The sequence below is a fragment of the Xenopus tropicalis genome, chromosome 7 (assembly GCF_000004195.4).
Source record: "Xenopus tropicalis strain Nigerian chromosome 7, UCB_Xtro_10.0, whole genome shotgun sequence".
Lineage (NCBI taxonomy): Eukaryota > Metazoa > Chordata > Amphibia > Anura > Pipidae > Xenopus > Xenopus tropicalis.
The window spans coordinates 125912488-125929974 of record NC_030683.2 but is presented as its reverse complement, the minus strand read 5'-3'; the positions used below and the strand labels follow the sequence as shown (position 1 = coordinate 125929974).

At 40.8% G+C, this 17487-nt stretch overlaps 2 protein-coding genes across 5 annotated transcripts; both read left to right on the top strand.

The window, feature by feature from the left end:
• Positions 1–1219: 1219 nt before the first annotated feature.
• On the top strand, positions 1220–4890 carry LOC116412396 (serine protease inhibitor swm-1-like). The gene is made up of 3 exons (XM_031906577.1): positions 1220–1265; positions 2221–2265; positions 4505–4890. The coding sequence occupies exons 1-3, from the start codon at positions 1220–1222 to the stop codon at positions 4888–4890; spliced, it is 477 nt and encodes a 158-aa protein (XP_031762437.1).
• Positions 4891–8187: 3297 nt separating this feature from the next.
• On the top strand, positions 8188–14896 carry LOC116412438 (IgGFc-binding protein-like). Of its 4 annotated transcripts, none has more exons than XM_031906654.1 (4): positions 8188–8296; positions 8407–8464; positions 11478–11522; positions 14396–14896. In XM_031906654.1, the coding sequence occupies exons 2-4, from the start codon at positions 8419–8421 to the stop codon at positions 14803–14805; spliced, it is 501 nt and encodes a 166-aa protein (XP_031762514.1). In that variant the 5' UTR covers positions 8188–8296; positions 8407–8418; the 3' UTR covers positions 14806–14896. The 4 variants fall into 4 exon arrangements, with proteins under 4 accessions (XP_031762514.1, XP_031762516.1, XP_031762517.1 ...); XM_031906655.1 differs by having other exon boundaries at positions 8193–8301; XM_031906656.1 differs by lacking the exon at positions 11478–11522.
• Positions 14897–17487: the final 2591 nt, after the last annotated feature.

Sequence of the window (17487 nt, the reverse complement as noted above, 5' to 3'; positions counted from 1 at the left end):
CTAGGCTTAATATTTGTGGCCCTTGACCCGAGTTAGGCTGCTTCCACTCATATGTTTATATTTCTATAACGAATCAAAATACAAAGAGTTGGTTATAATTGTTTGTCCTCTAGTATCCACTGCTAAATCTTAAATCTTGTTGCTTCCCATGTGCACAACATTTCACTGTGGGCAGAAGTTAATGGAGGCAGGAGGTTTCTGATATCTGTGTTTCATTGTTAGATCCTTGCATACAAAAACATATTCAATACTGAATAATATTGTGTCATCCTGTGTTCATAAGTGCAAGAGTGGCAGTGGATGTGGTTGAGACAAGGCACAGTTATGTTTTGCTTCCAACACTTTCCCCTGTCTCTGCCCCTATATAATAGGTACCTACCTAGTGCTACCAACCCCTATTTCTGTAGGGAAATGAGAGCAGGGCAGGCAGTAACCCTTCCAACACTTTCCCCTGTCTCTGCCCCTATATATTAGGTACCTACCTAGTGCTACCAACCCCTATTTCTGTAGGGAAATGAGAGCAGGGCAGGCAGTAACCCTTCCAACACTTTCCCCTGTCTCTGCCCCTATATATTAGGTACCTACCTAGTGCTACCAACCCCTATTTCTGTAGGGAAATGAGAGCAGGGCAGGCAGTAACCCTTCCAACACTTTCCCCTGTCTCTGCCCCTATATATTAGGTACCTACCTAGTGCTACCAACCCCTATTTCTGTAGGGAAATGAGAGCAGGGCAGACAGTAACCCTTCCAACACTTTCCCCTGTCTCTGCCCCTATATATTAGGTACCTACCTAGTGCTACCTCTGTAAAGATAAAGCTGGAATCATTCCAGCAGTAGGTCTCTACGTGTATTTGCAGCCGTAACCTACCAGCAATGTGACTTATTTCATAATAAACATGCAAATATAGTTGATGAGAAGGCTTAATTAAGCCCTACTTTTATAAATGCACATGTGATCAGCGAATGAGTTCTTGCACAATGTCAACTTTGGAGCATTTTTAGGGAGGCTCAGTGGCCTATAAAATGCATTTATAAGGAGGGCAGGGGTGTGATTGGTGAGATTGTGGCAGACAAGGCATTGGAGTGATAGGCTCCTGCACTGGGCAAGGTTAGCACCTTATATACTAACTTAGTTTTTATGTATGATTCTGTATGTTGTACTTCTGTTTTTCTTCTTTTAATTCTGCTTTTCCTTCTAAATTCAGGCAAAAACTCACGATGGGCATCTGCAAAAAGTATTCCTCGCTGAGCCTGCTGGCTATGGGTAGGTACATGCAATTCCCCCTGAATGGGCGGGATACAAAGGCAAATACAGTTGTCATGTACAGCGAGAGATTATTGAGAGATATATCACATGTACATAATGTACTGGTCAGTATTAAGATATTAAGGGTCACTTTTACTGTTAATATGATTGCATTTTGTTACAACACGCCACCTGCTGGTAGTGGAGGACCTTGTTAAGGAAATTGTCAGGGGAAAGAAAAAGGGCTGGAATGATGTTCTTCTTGTTATGAAAAAATATCTGAGGTTTCTAATGTTTTTCCAAACCAGAAGAACATCGTTCCAGCCCTTTTTCTTTCTCCTGACAACTTCCTCGGCTATGTTTAACATTTAACCATGAAATAAACCCAATAGGGCTGTTCTGCCCCAATAAGGGGTAATTATATCTTAGTTGGGATCAAGTACAGGTACTGTTTTATTATTACAGAGAAAAGGGAATCATTTAACAATTAAATAAACCCAATAGGACTGTTCTGCCCCAATAAGGGGTAATTATATCTTAGTTGGGATCAAGTACAGGTACTGTTTTATTATTACAGAGAAAAGGGAATCATTTAACAATTAAATAAACCCAATAGGGCTGTTCTGCCCCAATAAGGGGTAATTATATCTTAGTTGGGATCAAGTACAGGTACTGTTTTATTATTACAGAGAAAAGGGAATCAGTTTTATAATTCTGAATTATTTGATTACAGTTGAGTCTATGGGAGATGGTCTTTCTGTAATTCGGAGCTTTCTGGATAATGGGTTTACAGATAAGGGACCCCATACCTCTACCAGCAAAGCATTATTATTTAGACATGGTACCTCTCAAATCAGTGTTTCAGGCTCACAATGACTGACTAAGTGTTGCATTGGGATGTGTTTTTCACTGAGTAAGATAAGGACCCGTTTGATAATTGGATTCCTTTGTATTTCCTTTTCTTGTTGTCTAGCCTTGATATTTGTTGCCCCTGACCAGAGTGAGGCGGCAACCACAAGTAAGTTTATATCATTTCTATATTTATTTACTGTTAGCTCTATAAATACACACTGTAAAGTATTCCATACTTGTAACCCTGTTATAGTCATAACTGCAAGAGTGGCAGTGGATGTGGTTGAATGGTTTATATTAATATAGCGCCAGAAAGTGACACAGCACTTTCTTTACCTAAACACAACTTCAGCTTTTAGAAAAGTAAATACAATTTCAAGCAACTTTGCAACATACACCAATTATTTGATTGATTGTTTATTCTTGATTTTTAATGTAATAATCTGGTTTTGAACAGTCCCCTAAGCCACACCCCTGTTCCCCTGCTGATCTGGCTGACTACTTTGTGACTCAAATCAAATGTAACAGTAGTCGACTGTCCTCAGCCTGCCTTCAGCCTGCCTCCTCCCAATCCCACAATCCCCTGCTGTACACGTGATGTCAATAAGGAAAGGAACATCCCAGTGCAATGCATTGTGGGTTATGTAGTTCCTGCATGCTGTCTGTAAGCTGTGGAGAAGTTGTTACAATTTGTAACATCAGTGTTTTAGTCCCTCCTCCCCTGCCAGGATTTCAAATGATGCAGAAAGAGAAGAGCTGTTTTGCAGCTGAATTTCAGCCTATAAAATGGTATTTATTCCTACTTTGTGAAGGAACAGGTTACAGGGATAGGTATATTAGGGGTTTCTGTGTTGTGTGGGGCTCTTTAACAAATTTTGGTTCAGAAGCCAGAAGAGTTCCCTTTAACATGGAATTTTTATGCTGCAGGGTTCTAAATTGTCAAAAGTAGATGTTACCTGCCTAAAGGGTCACAGGGTGGTTGTTGTTTTATGGCCAACAAACCCATTTTTGTATGTTGTGTTAAATAATGTACAGTATGTCATTAGTTACGAGCAAATCTGTCCTTTTTTACTTTGCCACAAAATTCGCGAAACTGCTAAAAATTTTTGAAAACGGCAAAAAAATATGCAAAATGCGGCTCGCATGGGACTTTTTTTAAGGTGCATCTTTTGACACATCTGCGCCTTTTTTGGACACAACTGTGCCTTTGTTGGACACAACTGCGCCTTTTTTGGACACAACTGCCCCTTTTTTGGACACAACTGTGCCTTTGTTGGACACAACTGCGCCTTTTTTGGACACAACTGCCCCTTTTTTGGACACAACTGTGCCTTTGTTGGACACATCTGTGCCTTTTTGGACACAACTGTGCCTTTTTTGGACACAACTGCGCCTTTTTTGGACACATCTGCGCCTTTTTGGACACAACTGCGCCTTTTTTGGACACATCTGCGCCTTTTTGGACACAACTGTGCCTTTTTTGGACACAACTGCGCCTTTTTGGACACAACTGTGCCTTTTTTGGACACAACTGTGCTTTTTTGGACACAACTGCGCCTTTTTTGGACACAACTGTGCCTTTTTTGGACACAACTGTGCCTATTTTGGATACATCTGCGCCTTTTTTGGACACAACTGCACCTTTTTTGGACACAACTGCACCTTTTTTGGACACAACTGCGCCTTTTTTGGACACAACTGCGCCTTTTTTGGACTCAACTGCGCCTTTTTTGGACACATCTGTGCCTTTTTTGGACACAACTGCGCCTTTTTTGGACACAACTGCGCCTTTTTTGGACACAACTGTGCCTTTTTTGGACACAACTGTGCCTTTTTTAGACACAACTGCGCCTTTTTGGACACAACTGTGCCTTTTTTGGACACAACTGCGCCTTTTTTTGACACAACAGTGCCTTTTTTGGACACAACTGTGCATTTTTTGGACACAACTGTGCCTATTTTGGACACATCTGCGCCTTTTTTGGACACAACTGCGCCTTTTTTGGACACAACTGCACCTTTTTTGGACACAACTGCGCCTTTTTTGGACACAACTGCGCCTTTTTTGGACACAACTGTGCCTTTTTTGGACACAACTGTGCCTTTTTTAGACACAACTGCGCCTTTTTGGACACAACTGTGGCTTTTTTGGACACAACTGCGCCTTTTTTTGACACAACAGTGCCTTTTTTGGACACAACTGTGCATTTTTTTTAACACAATTGTGTCTTTTTTTTTTACCCAACCTCAATTTTATTTTTACATTTTATGCCAGTTTTTTGGCAAAATTTGCCAATGGCAAAATGCAAAAATTTTTGTCATCATTATATGTTACATAGCAGACATACAGTACCCTGTTTCCACTTTAAACCAATATCTGACCATGTTCTTGTTCATGTTTGCAGAAAGTCCGTGTCCGGCCAACATGTTTTATCACTGTAAACGTACTTGCTTCAATAACTGCGATAATCTGAACAGCATGAGTGATGCCGGCTGCACTAGGGTGTGCAGGTTGGGATGTGACTGCAAAGAAGGCTACGTCTTTAAATCCAAAAACTCCAACACTTGTGTCCCTGTTTCTGCCTGTAACGTCTCCTGCCCCGAGCACTCAGCCTTTATACCCTGCTATAGGTATGGGCGCAAGTCTTGTTCTTCCTCAAACATGGAACATATGCCTTCACAAACCTGCTCGCCCCGCTGTGTTTGCAATAAAGGCTACATTCTCACAGATGACCTGTTTCCACGTTGTATCAAAACCAGTACTTGCCCTAAAAATCCTGTCATTAACTGACGTATTGGTATCAACCAAAGAAAACAAATGTCTTGGGTGATTTTGTGCCAATAACTTTATGAAAATCCAAGTAATAATTCTACAACTTTCTGTCGGCTTCATTCTCAAATAAACTACAAGTGCATAGTTATATAGTCTGTGTGTTATTTGCCTTCATATAATGAAACTCTGGGACAATCACTGCTCTCGGCATCTAAATTTCCATAGCCGGGCACGGTTATCATTGTCTTCATACCTCTAGTACCATGTCATAACTTTTTGTTCAAGGGACAACCAATGTGCTGCTCTATGCAAAAGTAGATTTATGGGAAACCATGTTTTCTTTCGAAAAAGAGCTTCTCCAGCAGAATCCTGGGTTGACCTCTATTTTTTAGATTTAATTTTGAAATTTAACATGAAGCTAGGCATATTCTTAGTTTCCCAGGAGCCCTCAGCCATGTGGTCTGTGCTCTGATAAACTTCAGTCACACTTTACTGCTGCACTGCAAGTTTAAGTGATAACCCCCTCTCTGTTTCCAAGATAGCAACTCCCCAACACCTCTGCTGAAGTATTCAGCTGCCTGAACTGTGCGTCTATGGGCTAATAGCACTGCTGGTACTGTCAGTAAACAGACAAAATTGCTTATACTACTACACAATACTTTAGGGTAACCTTAGGCATTCTTCTGCCAGCTAGAATACACTGTTATTAGACTCAATTAGCATGTACAATAAAGGATAAACATACACAATATGCACTTGTAAATAATGGTAAATTGACTTCTATGAAAAATAACTCCAAATCTTAAATACATTATACATTGAGGGGCAGAAGTAGTGGTATGCAAAATACATTAAACACAGTGAGAGACAGAGGGTAGTGGCACCATAAATACATTAAAGACAGTAAGAGACAGACGGTAGTGGCACCATAAATACATTAAAGACAGTGAGAGACAGAGGGTAGTGGCACCACTAATAAATTAAACACAGTGAGAGACATAGGGATTGGTCTCCATTGTTTTGGATTACTGATGGTATATTAAATAACAGGAAGATAAAAGGGGTACATCAGTGCAGAACAAGAGCAGTTAATATGGCACCTTCCATAGACTCCAAGACTTGTGGGTTTCTCAGAGGGGATGTACGGTCATTTGCGGTCTCTATACTGGTTGATCACCCTCCAGCTAATAGCCCCAAAAGCTTCCTAGCTAACATTGAAGAGGTATTGTTTTAAAACTTAAACCACCACAATATTGCTGGACTACAGTTATTATAATGCTTTTCAAACTGCTAAAATTCAAAACGGGAGAACTGCTGAACAAAAAGTTAAATCATTAAAACAACTCAAATATTAAAAAATAAAGACCAATTGCAAATTGTCTCATAATGATACTCCCTACATCATACTAAAAGGTAACCACTGAAATGGAAAAGCATGATGGGATTTGTAGTACAGAAAAAAAATGAGTACGGTCGTAGATCCCATTTAAGAAATTAACATGTATGTGTGTCCAGCCATCACAGGGACATGGTCCATTGAAAGAGGCAGGTACAGAGCAATGCAGCCCCGAGATCCCCTTGCTCATAGTCTGTACAGCAAGATACCATAAAGCCAAGTCTAAGAGCAGAGCAGACAGTAACCCTTCCAACACTTTCCCCTGTCTCTGCCCCTATATATTAGGTACCTACCTAGTGCTACCAACCCCTATTTCTGTAGGGAAATGAGAGCAGAGCAGGCAGTAACCCTTCCAACACTTTCCCCTGTCTCTGCCCCTATATATTAGGTACCTACCTAGTGCTACCAACCCCTATTTCTGTAGGGAAATGAGAGCAGGGCAGGCAGTAATCCTTCCAACACTTTCCCCTGTCTCTGCCCCTATATATTAGGTACCTACCTAGCGCTACCAACCCCTATTTCTGTAGGGAAATGAGAGCAGGGCAGGCAGTAACCCTTCCAACACTTTCCCCTGTCTCTGCCCCTATATATTAGGTACCTACCTAGCGCTACCAACCCCTATTTCTGTAGGGAAATGAGAGCAGGGCAGGCAGTAACCCTTCCAACACTTTCCCCTGTCTCTGCCGCTATATATTAGGTACCTACCTAGTGCTACCAACCCCTATTTCTGTAGGGAAATGAGAGCAGGGCAGGCAGTAACCCTTCCAACACTTTCCCCTGTCTCTGCCCCTATATATTAGGTACCTACCTAGTGCTACCAACCCCTATTTCTGTAGGGAAATGAGAGCAGGGCAGGCAGTAACCCTTCCAACACTTTCCCCTGTCTCTGCCCCTATATATTAGGTACCTACCTAGTGCTACCAACCCCTATTTCTGTAGGGAAATGAGAGCAGGGCAGGCAGTAACCCTTCCAACACTTTCCCCTGTCTCTGCCCCTATATATTAGGTACCTACCTAGTGCTACCAACCCCTATTTCTGTAGGGAAATGAGAGCAGGGCAGGCAGTAACCCTTCCAACACTTTCCCCTGTCTCTGCCCCTATATATTAGGTACCTACCTAGTGCTACCAACCCCTATTTCTGTAGGGAAATGAGAGCAGGGCAGGCAGTAACCCTTCCAACACTTTCCCCTGTCTCTGCCCCTATATATTAGGCACCTACCTAGTGCTACCAACCCCTATTTCTGTAGGGAAATGAGAGCAGGGCAGGCAGTAACCCTTCCAACACTTTCCCCTGTCTCTGCCCCTATATATTAGGTACCTACCTAGTGCTACCAACCCCTATTTCTGTAGGGGAATGAGAGCAGGGCAGGCAGTAACCCTTCCAACACTTTCCCCTGTCTCTGCCCCTATATATTAGGCACCTACCTAGCGCTACCAACCCCTATTTCTGTAGGGAAATGAGAGCAGGGCAGGCAGTAACCCTTCCAACACTTTCCCCTGTCTCTGCCCCTATATATTAGGTACCTACCTAGTGCTACAACCCCTATTTCTGTAGGGAAATGAGAGCAGGGCAGGCAGTAACCCTTCCAACACTTTCCCCTGTCTCTGCCCCTATATATTAGGTACCTACCTAGTGCTACCAACCCCTATTTCTGTAGGGAAATGAGAGCGGGGCAGGCAGTAACCCTTCCAACACTTTCCCCTGTCTCTGCCCCTATATATTATACTTATTATATATTTTTATTTGTTCACCTCTATCAAAATAAAGCTGGAATCTTTCCAGCAGGTGTAGCTGCAGTAGGTCTCTACGTGTATTTGCAGCCGTGCCCAACCAGCAATGTGACTTATTTCATAACAAACATGCAAATATAGTCAATCAGCCCTCAGTTAATTCTAATTAAGCCCTACTTATATAAATGCAAGTTATCAGGAAATCAGTTCCGGCACAATGTAAACTTCGGAGCATTTTTAGGGAGGCTCAGGGGTGAGATTGTTGAAGACATTGGAGTGGCAGTATCTGGCACTGGGTAAGGTTAGCATCTTATATAGCAATATTTTGTAAGTTTTATTTATTATTCTGTATTTTGTACGTCTGTTTTTGTTCTTCTTCTACTTTTACTTTTGCCTCTATATTCAGGCAAAACTGACGATGGGCATCTGCAATAGATATTCTTCACTGGGCCTGCTGGCTATGGGTAGGTACATGCAATTCACATTGAATACGCATACATATATGTATGTATGTATGTATACAGTTGCAACAAGTTAAGAGTCAAAGACACAAGAGGATGGAGGTCCCTGCCCCATAGAGCTTACAATCTATATGGGAGGGTAAGAGTCAAAGACACAAGAGGATGGAGGTCCCTGCCCCATAGAGCTTACAATCTATATGGGAGGGTAAGAGTCAAAGACACAAGAGGATGGAGGTCCCTGCCCCATAGAGCTTACAATCTATATGGGAGGATAAGAGTCAAAGACACAAGAGGATGGAGGTCCCTGCCCCGTAGAGCTTACAATCTATATGGGAGGGTAAGAGTCAAAGACACACAAGAGGATGGAGGTCCCTGCCCCATAGAGCTTACAATCTATATGGGAGGGTAAGAGTCAAAGACACAAGAGGATGGAGGTCCCTGCCCCGTAGAGCTTACAATCTATATGGGAGGGTAAGAGTCAAAGACACAAGAGGATGGAGGTCCCTGCCCCGTAGAGCTTACAATCTATATGGGAGGGTAAGAGTCAAAGACACACAAGAGGATGGAGGTCCCTGCCCCATAGAGCTTACAATCTATATGGGAGGGTAAGAGTCAAAGACACAAGAGGATGGAGGTCCCTGCCCCATAGAGCTTACAATCTATATGGGAGGGTAAGAGTCAAAGACATAAGAGGATGGAGGTCCCTGCCCCGTAGAGCTTCCAATCTATATGGGAGGGTAAGAGTCAAAGACACAAGAGGATGGAGGTCCCTGCCCCGTAGAGCTTCCAATCTATATGGGAGGGTAAGAGTCAAAGACACAAGAGGATGGAGGTCCCTGCCCCGTAGAGCTTCCAATCTATATGGGAGGGTAAGAGTCAAAGACACACAAGAGGATGGAGGTCCCTGCCCCGCAGAGCTTACAATCTAGAGGAGAGGGGGTGCCAGATCCACTGATGAGTAAACATTTAATATAAGTGAATGTAAAATGAATGAGAATGCTATTCTAAGCACTTTTGCAGTTTACATTCATTGTTTTTTTTTCATGATTCAAAGATATTAAGAAGAATGTGTACTGGTAATTTTAATTAATTTATTTTTACAACAGCGCCATCTGGTGGTCTGTTTTCAATAGTGCTGTAATAGAGAAAAGAGGGCTGGGCTGGTTAGGAAACCAAAAGAACATCAGTCCAGCCCTCTTTCTTTTACCTGACAGTTTCCTCGACAACAGCACGGTCGGAAACAGACCAGCAGGGGGCGCTGCCGAATCCAAATTCATTTAAAAGAACAGAACACGTTTCTCTTAATACCTTTATTTCTTGAAAGACAATAATGAATGCAAATTGCATAAGTGCTTAGAATAGCACTCTCTTTAATTGTACATTGTTTAAATATATTGATTAGAGTGCTATTCCAAGCACTTTTGCAATTTACATTCATTATTTATTTTTTTTAATTCCAAAATATTAAGGGTTAAAAATACTGTTAATATGAAGGCATTTTGTTACGACACGCCACCTGCTGGTAGTCGAGGACGTTGTCAGGAGAAAGAAAGAAGGCTGATCTGATGTTCTTCTGCTTTGGAAAAAGGTGAAAAAAGTTATCCAAGATTTCTTATGTTTTTCCTAACCTGAGGAACATCAGATCACCCTTCTTAATTTCTCCTGACAACGTCCTCGACTGCTTCATGTTTGGAAAGTGACCAGCCGGTGAACTAATTCGCGCAAACATCGGGTGTTCGCAAGTCCGCAAATTCGCGAACTTTTCGTGATGTTCGCAATTTGGGTTCGCCGGCACCGAAAAAATCGCAAAACTTACGATAACGTTACGAATGCTCCGAAAAAGTCGCAAAACTTACGATAACGTTACGAATGCTCCGAAAAAGTCGCAAAACTTACGATAACGTTACGAATGCTCCGAAAAAGTCGCAAAACTTACGATAACGTTACGAATGCTCCGAAAAAGTCGCAAAACTTACGATAACGTTACGAATGCTCCGAAAAAGTCGCAAAACTTACGATAACGTTACGAATGCTCCGAAAAAGTCGCAAAACTTACGATAACGTTACGAATGCTCCGAAAAAGTCGCAAAACTTACGATAACGTTACGAATGCTCCGAAAAAGTCGCAAAACTTACGATAACGTTACGAATGCTCCGAAAAAGTCGCAAAACTTACGATAACGTTACGAATGCTCCGAAAAAGTCGCAAAACTTACGATAACGTTACGAATGCTCCGAAAAAGTCGCAAAACTTACGATAACGTTACGAATGCTCCGAAAAAGTCGCAAAACTTACGATAACGTTACGAATGCTCCGAAAAAGTCGCAAAACTTATGATAACTTTACGAAAGCGCCGGAAATTACGAAAAAGTCGCAAAATTACCGATCATTTCGAAAAACGGCGTGTGTCAATTTTTCAGAGAAGTTTTTGCCCTTGATCCCCCTCCTGCATGCCACTGCCCAGGTCGTGGCACCCTTTAAACAACTTTAAAATCAGTTTTCTGGGCAGAAATGGCTTTTCTAGGTTTTAAAGTTCGCCTTCCCATTGAAGTCTATGGGGTTCGCAAAGTTCGCGAATATTCGCAATTTTCGGCGGAAGTTCGCGAACAGGTTCGCAAACTTTTTTTTTGAGGTTCGCTACATCCCTAGCAGGTGGTGCTGTTGTAACAAAATGCATTCGTATTAACAGTATTTTCAACCCTTATATCTTGGAATTACAAAAAACTAAATAATGACAGTAAATCACAAGTGCTTAGAATAGCACTTTCGTTAATTTTACATCAATTTATTTTAAAGCTTTACTTCTTCTTTCAGTCTTCTCCATTTATAGATTGGACTTTTCCTGCAATTCACGCTGAGGTACCAGCAAAGGATTATTGTTCAGACATGGTACCTCTCAAATCAATGTTTCCGGCAATGACTGACTAAGTGCTGCAGTGGGATGTGTTTTTCATTGACTAAAATAATCACCCATTTGCTCATTGGGTTCCTTTATTTACTTTTCTTGTTGTCTAGCCTTGATATTTGTGGCCCTTAACCAGAGTGAGGCGGCAACCACAAGTAAGTTTATATCATTTCTATATTTATTTACTGTTAGATCCATAAATACACACTGCAAAGTATTCCATACTTGTAACCCTGTTATATTCATAGGTGTAAGAGTGGCAGTGGATGTGGTTGGGACAATGCACACCTAGATATCAGGAATACTTCATATATACAGATTTTTTGCAGGCATTCCACCTATTATTCAGTTGAATTGTGCTGTATAACTGTATCCATAAAGGAAATGAATGTGTCACATGATGTCATTCATGCACTAAAGGCAAAATTAAAGGGGAACTCCACCCAAACAGAATGTAAGCTTTTTGAAAAATAAACATAATTTTCAGCAACTTTGCAATATACACTACAGGTTAATAAAATATGCAGCCTCTTCATGATATTAATGTAATACAGGTATAGGACCCGTTATCCAGAATGTTCGGGACCAAGGGTATTCCGGATAAGGGGTCTTTCCATAATTTGGATCTCCGTACCTTAAGTCTGCTAAAAAATTAATAAAACATTAATTAAACCCAATAGGATTGTTTTGCATCCAATAAGGATTAATTATATCTTAGTTGGGATCAAGTACAGGTACTGTTTTATTATTACAGAGAAAAGGGAATCATTTAACCATTAAATAAACCCAATAGGGCTGTTCTGCCCCAATAAGGGGTAATTATATCTTAGTTGGGATCAAGTACAGGTACTGTTTTATTATTACAGAGAAAAGGGAATCATTTAACCATTAAATAAACCCAATAGGGCTGTTCTGCCCCAATAAGGGGTAATTATATCTTAGTTGGGATCAAGTACAGGTACTGTTTTATTATTACAGAGAAAAGGGAATCATTTAACCATTAAATAAACCCAATAGGGCTGTTCTGCCCCAATAAGGGGTAATTATATCTTAGTTGGGATCAAGTACAGGTACTGTTTTATTATTACAGAGAAAAGGGAATCATTTAACCATTAAATAAACCCAATAGGGCTGTTCTGCCCCCAATAAGGGGTAATTATATCTTAGTTGGGATCAAGTACAGGTACTGTTTTATTATTACAGAGAAAAGGGAATCATTTAACCATTAAATAAACCCAATAGGGCTGTTCTGCCCCCAATAAGGGGTAATTATATCTTAGTTGGGATCAATTACAGGTACTGTTTTATTATTACAGAGAAAAGGGAATCATTTAACCATTAAATAAACCCAATAGGGCTGTTCTGCCCCCAATAAGGGGTAATTATATCTTAGTTGGGATCAATTACAAGGTTCTGTTTTATTTCTACATAAAAAAAGGAAATCAATTTTAAAATTCTGAATTATTTGCTTATAATGGAGTCTATGGGAGACGGGCATTCCGTAATTCGGAGCTTTCTGGATAACGGGTTTCCGGATAAGGGGTCCGATACCTGTAATATGGTTTGGAACAGTTCCCCAAGCCCAGCCCCCTGTTCTATTGCTGATCTGGCTACCTTCAGCCTGAAACCTCCCAATCCCACAATTCCCTGCACACTTGATGTCAATAAGGAAAGGAGCATCCCAGTGCAATGCATTGTGGGTTATGTAGTTCCTGCATGCTGTCTGTAAGCTGTGGAGAAGTTGTAACTTCAGTGTTTTAGCCCCTCCTCCCCTGCCAGGATTTCAAATGATGCAAAAAGAGAAAAACTGTTATTTCAGCATATAAAATGGTATTTATTCCTACTTTGTGAAGGCACAGATTACAGGGATAGGGATATTAAGGGTTTCTGTGATGTGTGGGGCTCTTTAGCAAAATTTATTTTTTTCTTCGGCAGCCGGAGTTCCCCTTTAACATGAGACTTTTTATGCTGCAGGGTTCTAAATTGTCAAAAGTAGATGTTGCCTGCCTAAAGGGTCACAGGTGTCACAGGTGTTGGTTATGGCCAACAAACCAGTTTTGTATTTTGTGTTGAATAATATATGTTAGATATCAGACATACATGATAAGGGCAGGGTCAGTTCTGTGGCCTCTCAGACAACCCCCCACCCTTATACTTACCTCCTTTGCTCCCACCAAAGACACTCACACGACAACCCATTTATTTGCAAATTTGTTTAACAATAAAATATTAATGTCATTAAATAACATAACTTAGGGGCAGATTTACTAACCCACGAACGGACCGAAAGCGTCCGAATGCGTTTTTTTTGTAATGATCGTTTATTTTTGCGACTTTTTCGTCACCATCACGACTTTTTCGTATGTCCCGCGATTTTTTCGTTGCTGTTACGACTTTATCGTATATTTTCCGTAACTTTTTCGTCGTCGTCACGGAAAAAACGGATCGTTTTTTCCGCCGTTTACAATTGCTCAATCTGGAGAAATCGCGACGGCGAAGAAAAAGTCGCAAAATTTTCGTGTCCAATCCGATTTTTTCCTATTCGGAATTCGAATTCGTATTCGTGGATTAGTAAATGTGGCCCTTAGTCTCTTGGTACAGAATAAGAATAAGCCGCTGAAGGCTGCTGTGTGGAAGCTGTACCTGCCCCCACCGCAATCAGTTCCCTGAGGTTAGAAACCCCCTTTCTCTAACCCCTACAAGCCCCATTTACCACCAACCTATGGCTGTAATCCCTACCCTCAGGCCCCACCTCCCGCCCGGATCACCTTTAGTTATGTACCCCCAGCTGCTTGCTAGAATCAAAATGGCTCCTCTCTTCTGCACGCCTCCCAGTTTGTTTTGTTCCTTCTTCCTCTCACCCAATTCCCTTCAGGACTACACTTCCCACAATGCCTCACACCCAAAACTCTTATCCCCGGGCCTTTTTCCTAACCTTACCATGGCCCCGTGCACTAACTCCTGCCTCGTTCTATTACTGTTTCCACTTTAAACCATTCTCTGACCATGTTCTTGTTCATGTTTGCAGAAGACCCATGTCCGGCCAACATGTTTTATCGCTGTAAACGTACTTGTTACAATAACTGCGATAATCTGAACAGCACGAGTGATGCCGGCTGCACTAGGGTGTGCAGGTTGGGATGTGACTGCAAACAAGGCTACGTCTTTAAATCCAAGGACTCTAACACCTGTGTCCCCGTTTCTGCCTGTAACGTCTCCTGCCCCGAGCACTCAGCCTTTATACCCTGCTATAGGTATGGGCGCAAGTCTTGTTCTTCATCAACCATGGAACAAATGCCTTTAAAAACCTGCTCGCCCCGCTGTGTTTGCAATAAAGGCTACATTCTCACAGATGCCCCGGTTCCACTGTGTATTAAAACCAGCGCTTGCCCTAAAAAACCTGTCAATGGTATCAACCACAGAGAACAAATATGGTGATTTTGTGCCAATAAATTTATGAGAATCCAAGTAATAATTATACAACTTTCTGTCGGCTTCATTCTCTAAATAAACTACAAGTGCATAGTTATATAGTCTGTGTGTTATTTGCCTTCATAAAATGGAACTCTGGGACAATCACTGCTCTCGGCATCTAAATTTCCATCGCCGGGCACTTTTGTCATTGTCTTCATACCTCTAGTACCATGTCATAACAATATCTCTGCTAGGCGTATTCTTAGTTTCCCAGGAACCCTTAGCCATGTGACCTGTACTCTTATACAGTATAAGAGTACAGGTCACATGGCTAAGGGTTCCTGGGAAACTAAGAATACGCCTAGCATCTATAAAAAGAGATTTTTAACCCAGGATTCTGCTGCAGAAGCTCTTTTTCAAAAGAAAACATGTTTTCCCATGACAGAATTCCTTTAAAATGAAGTACATAAATCTATTTTTCCATAGAGCAGCACATTGTTATGACTACTTATGAATACTTTTGCAAGCCACTGTAAATTCAGTCACTCTTTACTGCTGTGTTGCACGAGTGAAATCCCCCCCCCTCCGTTTCAGCAGATTAGTGGGCAGGTAACAAGATAGCAACCCCCAACACCTCTGCTGAAGCAGTCAGCTGCCTGAACTGATAGTGCGTCTATGGGCGATTGGCACTGCTGGTACTGTCTTGAATTTTAGCGAGTCGGTAAACAGACAAAATTGCTTATACAGGTATAGGACCCGTTATCCAGAATGCTCGGGACCAAGGATATTCCGGATAAGGAGTCTTTCCGTAATTTGGATCTCCATACCTTAAGTCTACAAAAAAATCAATAAAACATTAATTAAACCCAATAGGATTGTTTTGCATCCAATAAGGATTATTTATATCATAGTTGGGATCAAGTACAGGTACTGTTTTATTATTAGAGAAAAGAGAATCATTTAACCATTAAATAAACCCAATAGGGCTGTTCTGCCCCCAATAAGGGGTAATTATATCTTAGTTGGGATCAAGTACAGGTACTGTTTTATTATTACAGAGAAAAGGGAATCATTTAACCATTAAATAAACCCAATAGGGCTGTTCTGCCCCAATAAGGGGTAATTATATCTAGTTGGGATCAAGTACAGGTACTGTTTTATTATTACAGAGAAAAGGGAATCATTTAACCATGAAATAAACCTAATAGGGCTGTTCTGCCCCAATAAGGGGTAATTATATCTTAGTTGGGATCAAGTACAGGTACTGTTTTATTATTACAGAGAAAAGGGAATCATTTAACCATTAAATAAACCCAATAGGGCTGTTCTGCCCCAATAAGGGGTAATTATATCTAGTTGGGATCAAGTACAGGTACTGTTTTATTATTACAGAGAAAAGGGAATCATTTAACCATTAAATAAACCCAATAGGGCTGTTCTGCCCCAATAAGGGGTAATTATATCTAGTTGGGATCAAGTACAGGTACTGTTTTATTATTACAGAGAAAAGGGAATCATTTAACCATTAAATAAACCCAATAGGGCTGTTCTGCCCCAATAAGGGGTAATTATATCTAGTTGGGATCAAGTACAGGTACTGTTTTATTATTACAGAGAAAAGGGAATCATTTAACCATTAAATAAACCCAATAGGGCTGTTCTGCCCCAATAAGGGGTAATTATATCTTAGTTGGGATCAAGTACAGGTACTGTTTTATTATTACAGAGAAAAGGGAATCATTTAACCATTAAATAAACCCAATAGGGCTGTTCTGCCCCAATAAGGGGTAATTATATCTAGTTGGGATCAAGTACAGGTACTGTTTTATTATTACAGAGAAAAGGGAATCATTTAACCATTAAATAAACCCAATAGGGCTGTTCTGCCCCAATAAGGGGTAATTATATCTTAGTTGGGATCAAGTACAGGTACTGTTTTATTATTACAGAGAAAAGGGAATCATTTAACCATTAAATAAACCCAATAGGGCTGTTCTGCCCCAATAAGGGGTAATTATATCTTAGTTGGGATCAAGTACAGGTACTGTTTTATTATTACAGAGAAAAGGGAATCATTTAACCATTAAATAAACCCAATAGGGCTGTTCTGCCCCAATAAGGGGTAATTATATCTTAGTTGGGATCAAGTACAGGTACTGTTTTATTATTACAGAGAAAAGGGAATCATTTAACCATGAAATAAACCCAATAGGGCTGTTCTGCCCCAATAAGGGGTAATTATATCTTAGTTGGGATCAAGTACAGGTACTGTTTTATTATTACAGAGAAAAGGGAATCATTTAACCATGAAATAAACCCAATAGGGCTGTTCTGCCCCAATAAGGGGTAATTATATCTAGTTGGGATCAAGTACAGGTACTGTTTTATTATTACAGAGAAAAGGGAATCATTTAACCATTAAATAAACCCAATAGGGCTGTTCTGCCCCAATAAGGGGTAATTATATCTAGTTGGGATCAAGTACAGGTACTGTTTTATTATTACAGAGAAAAGGGAATCATTTAACCATTAAATAAACCCAATAGGGCTGTTCTGCCCCAATAAGGGGTAATTATATCTTAGTTGGGATCAAGTACAGGTACTGTTTTATTATTACAGAGAAAAGGGAATCATTTAACCATTAAATAAACCCAATAGGGCTGTTCTGCCCCAATAAGGGGTAATTATATCTAGTTGGGATCAAGT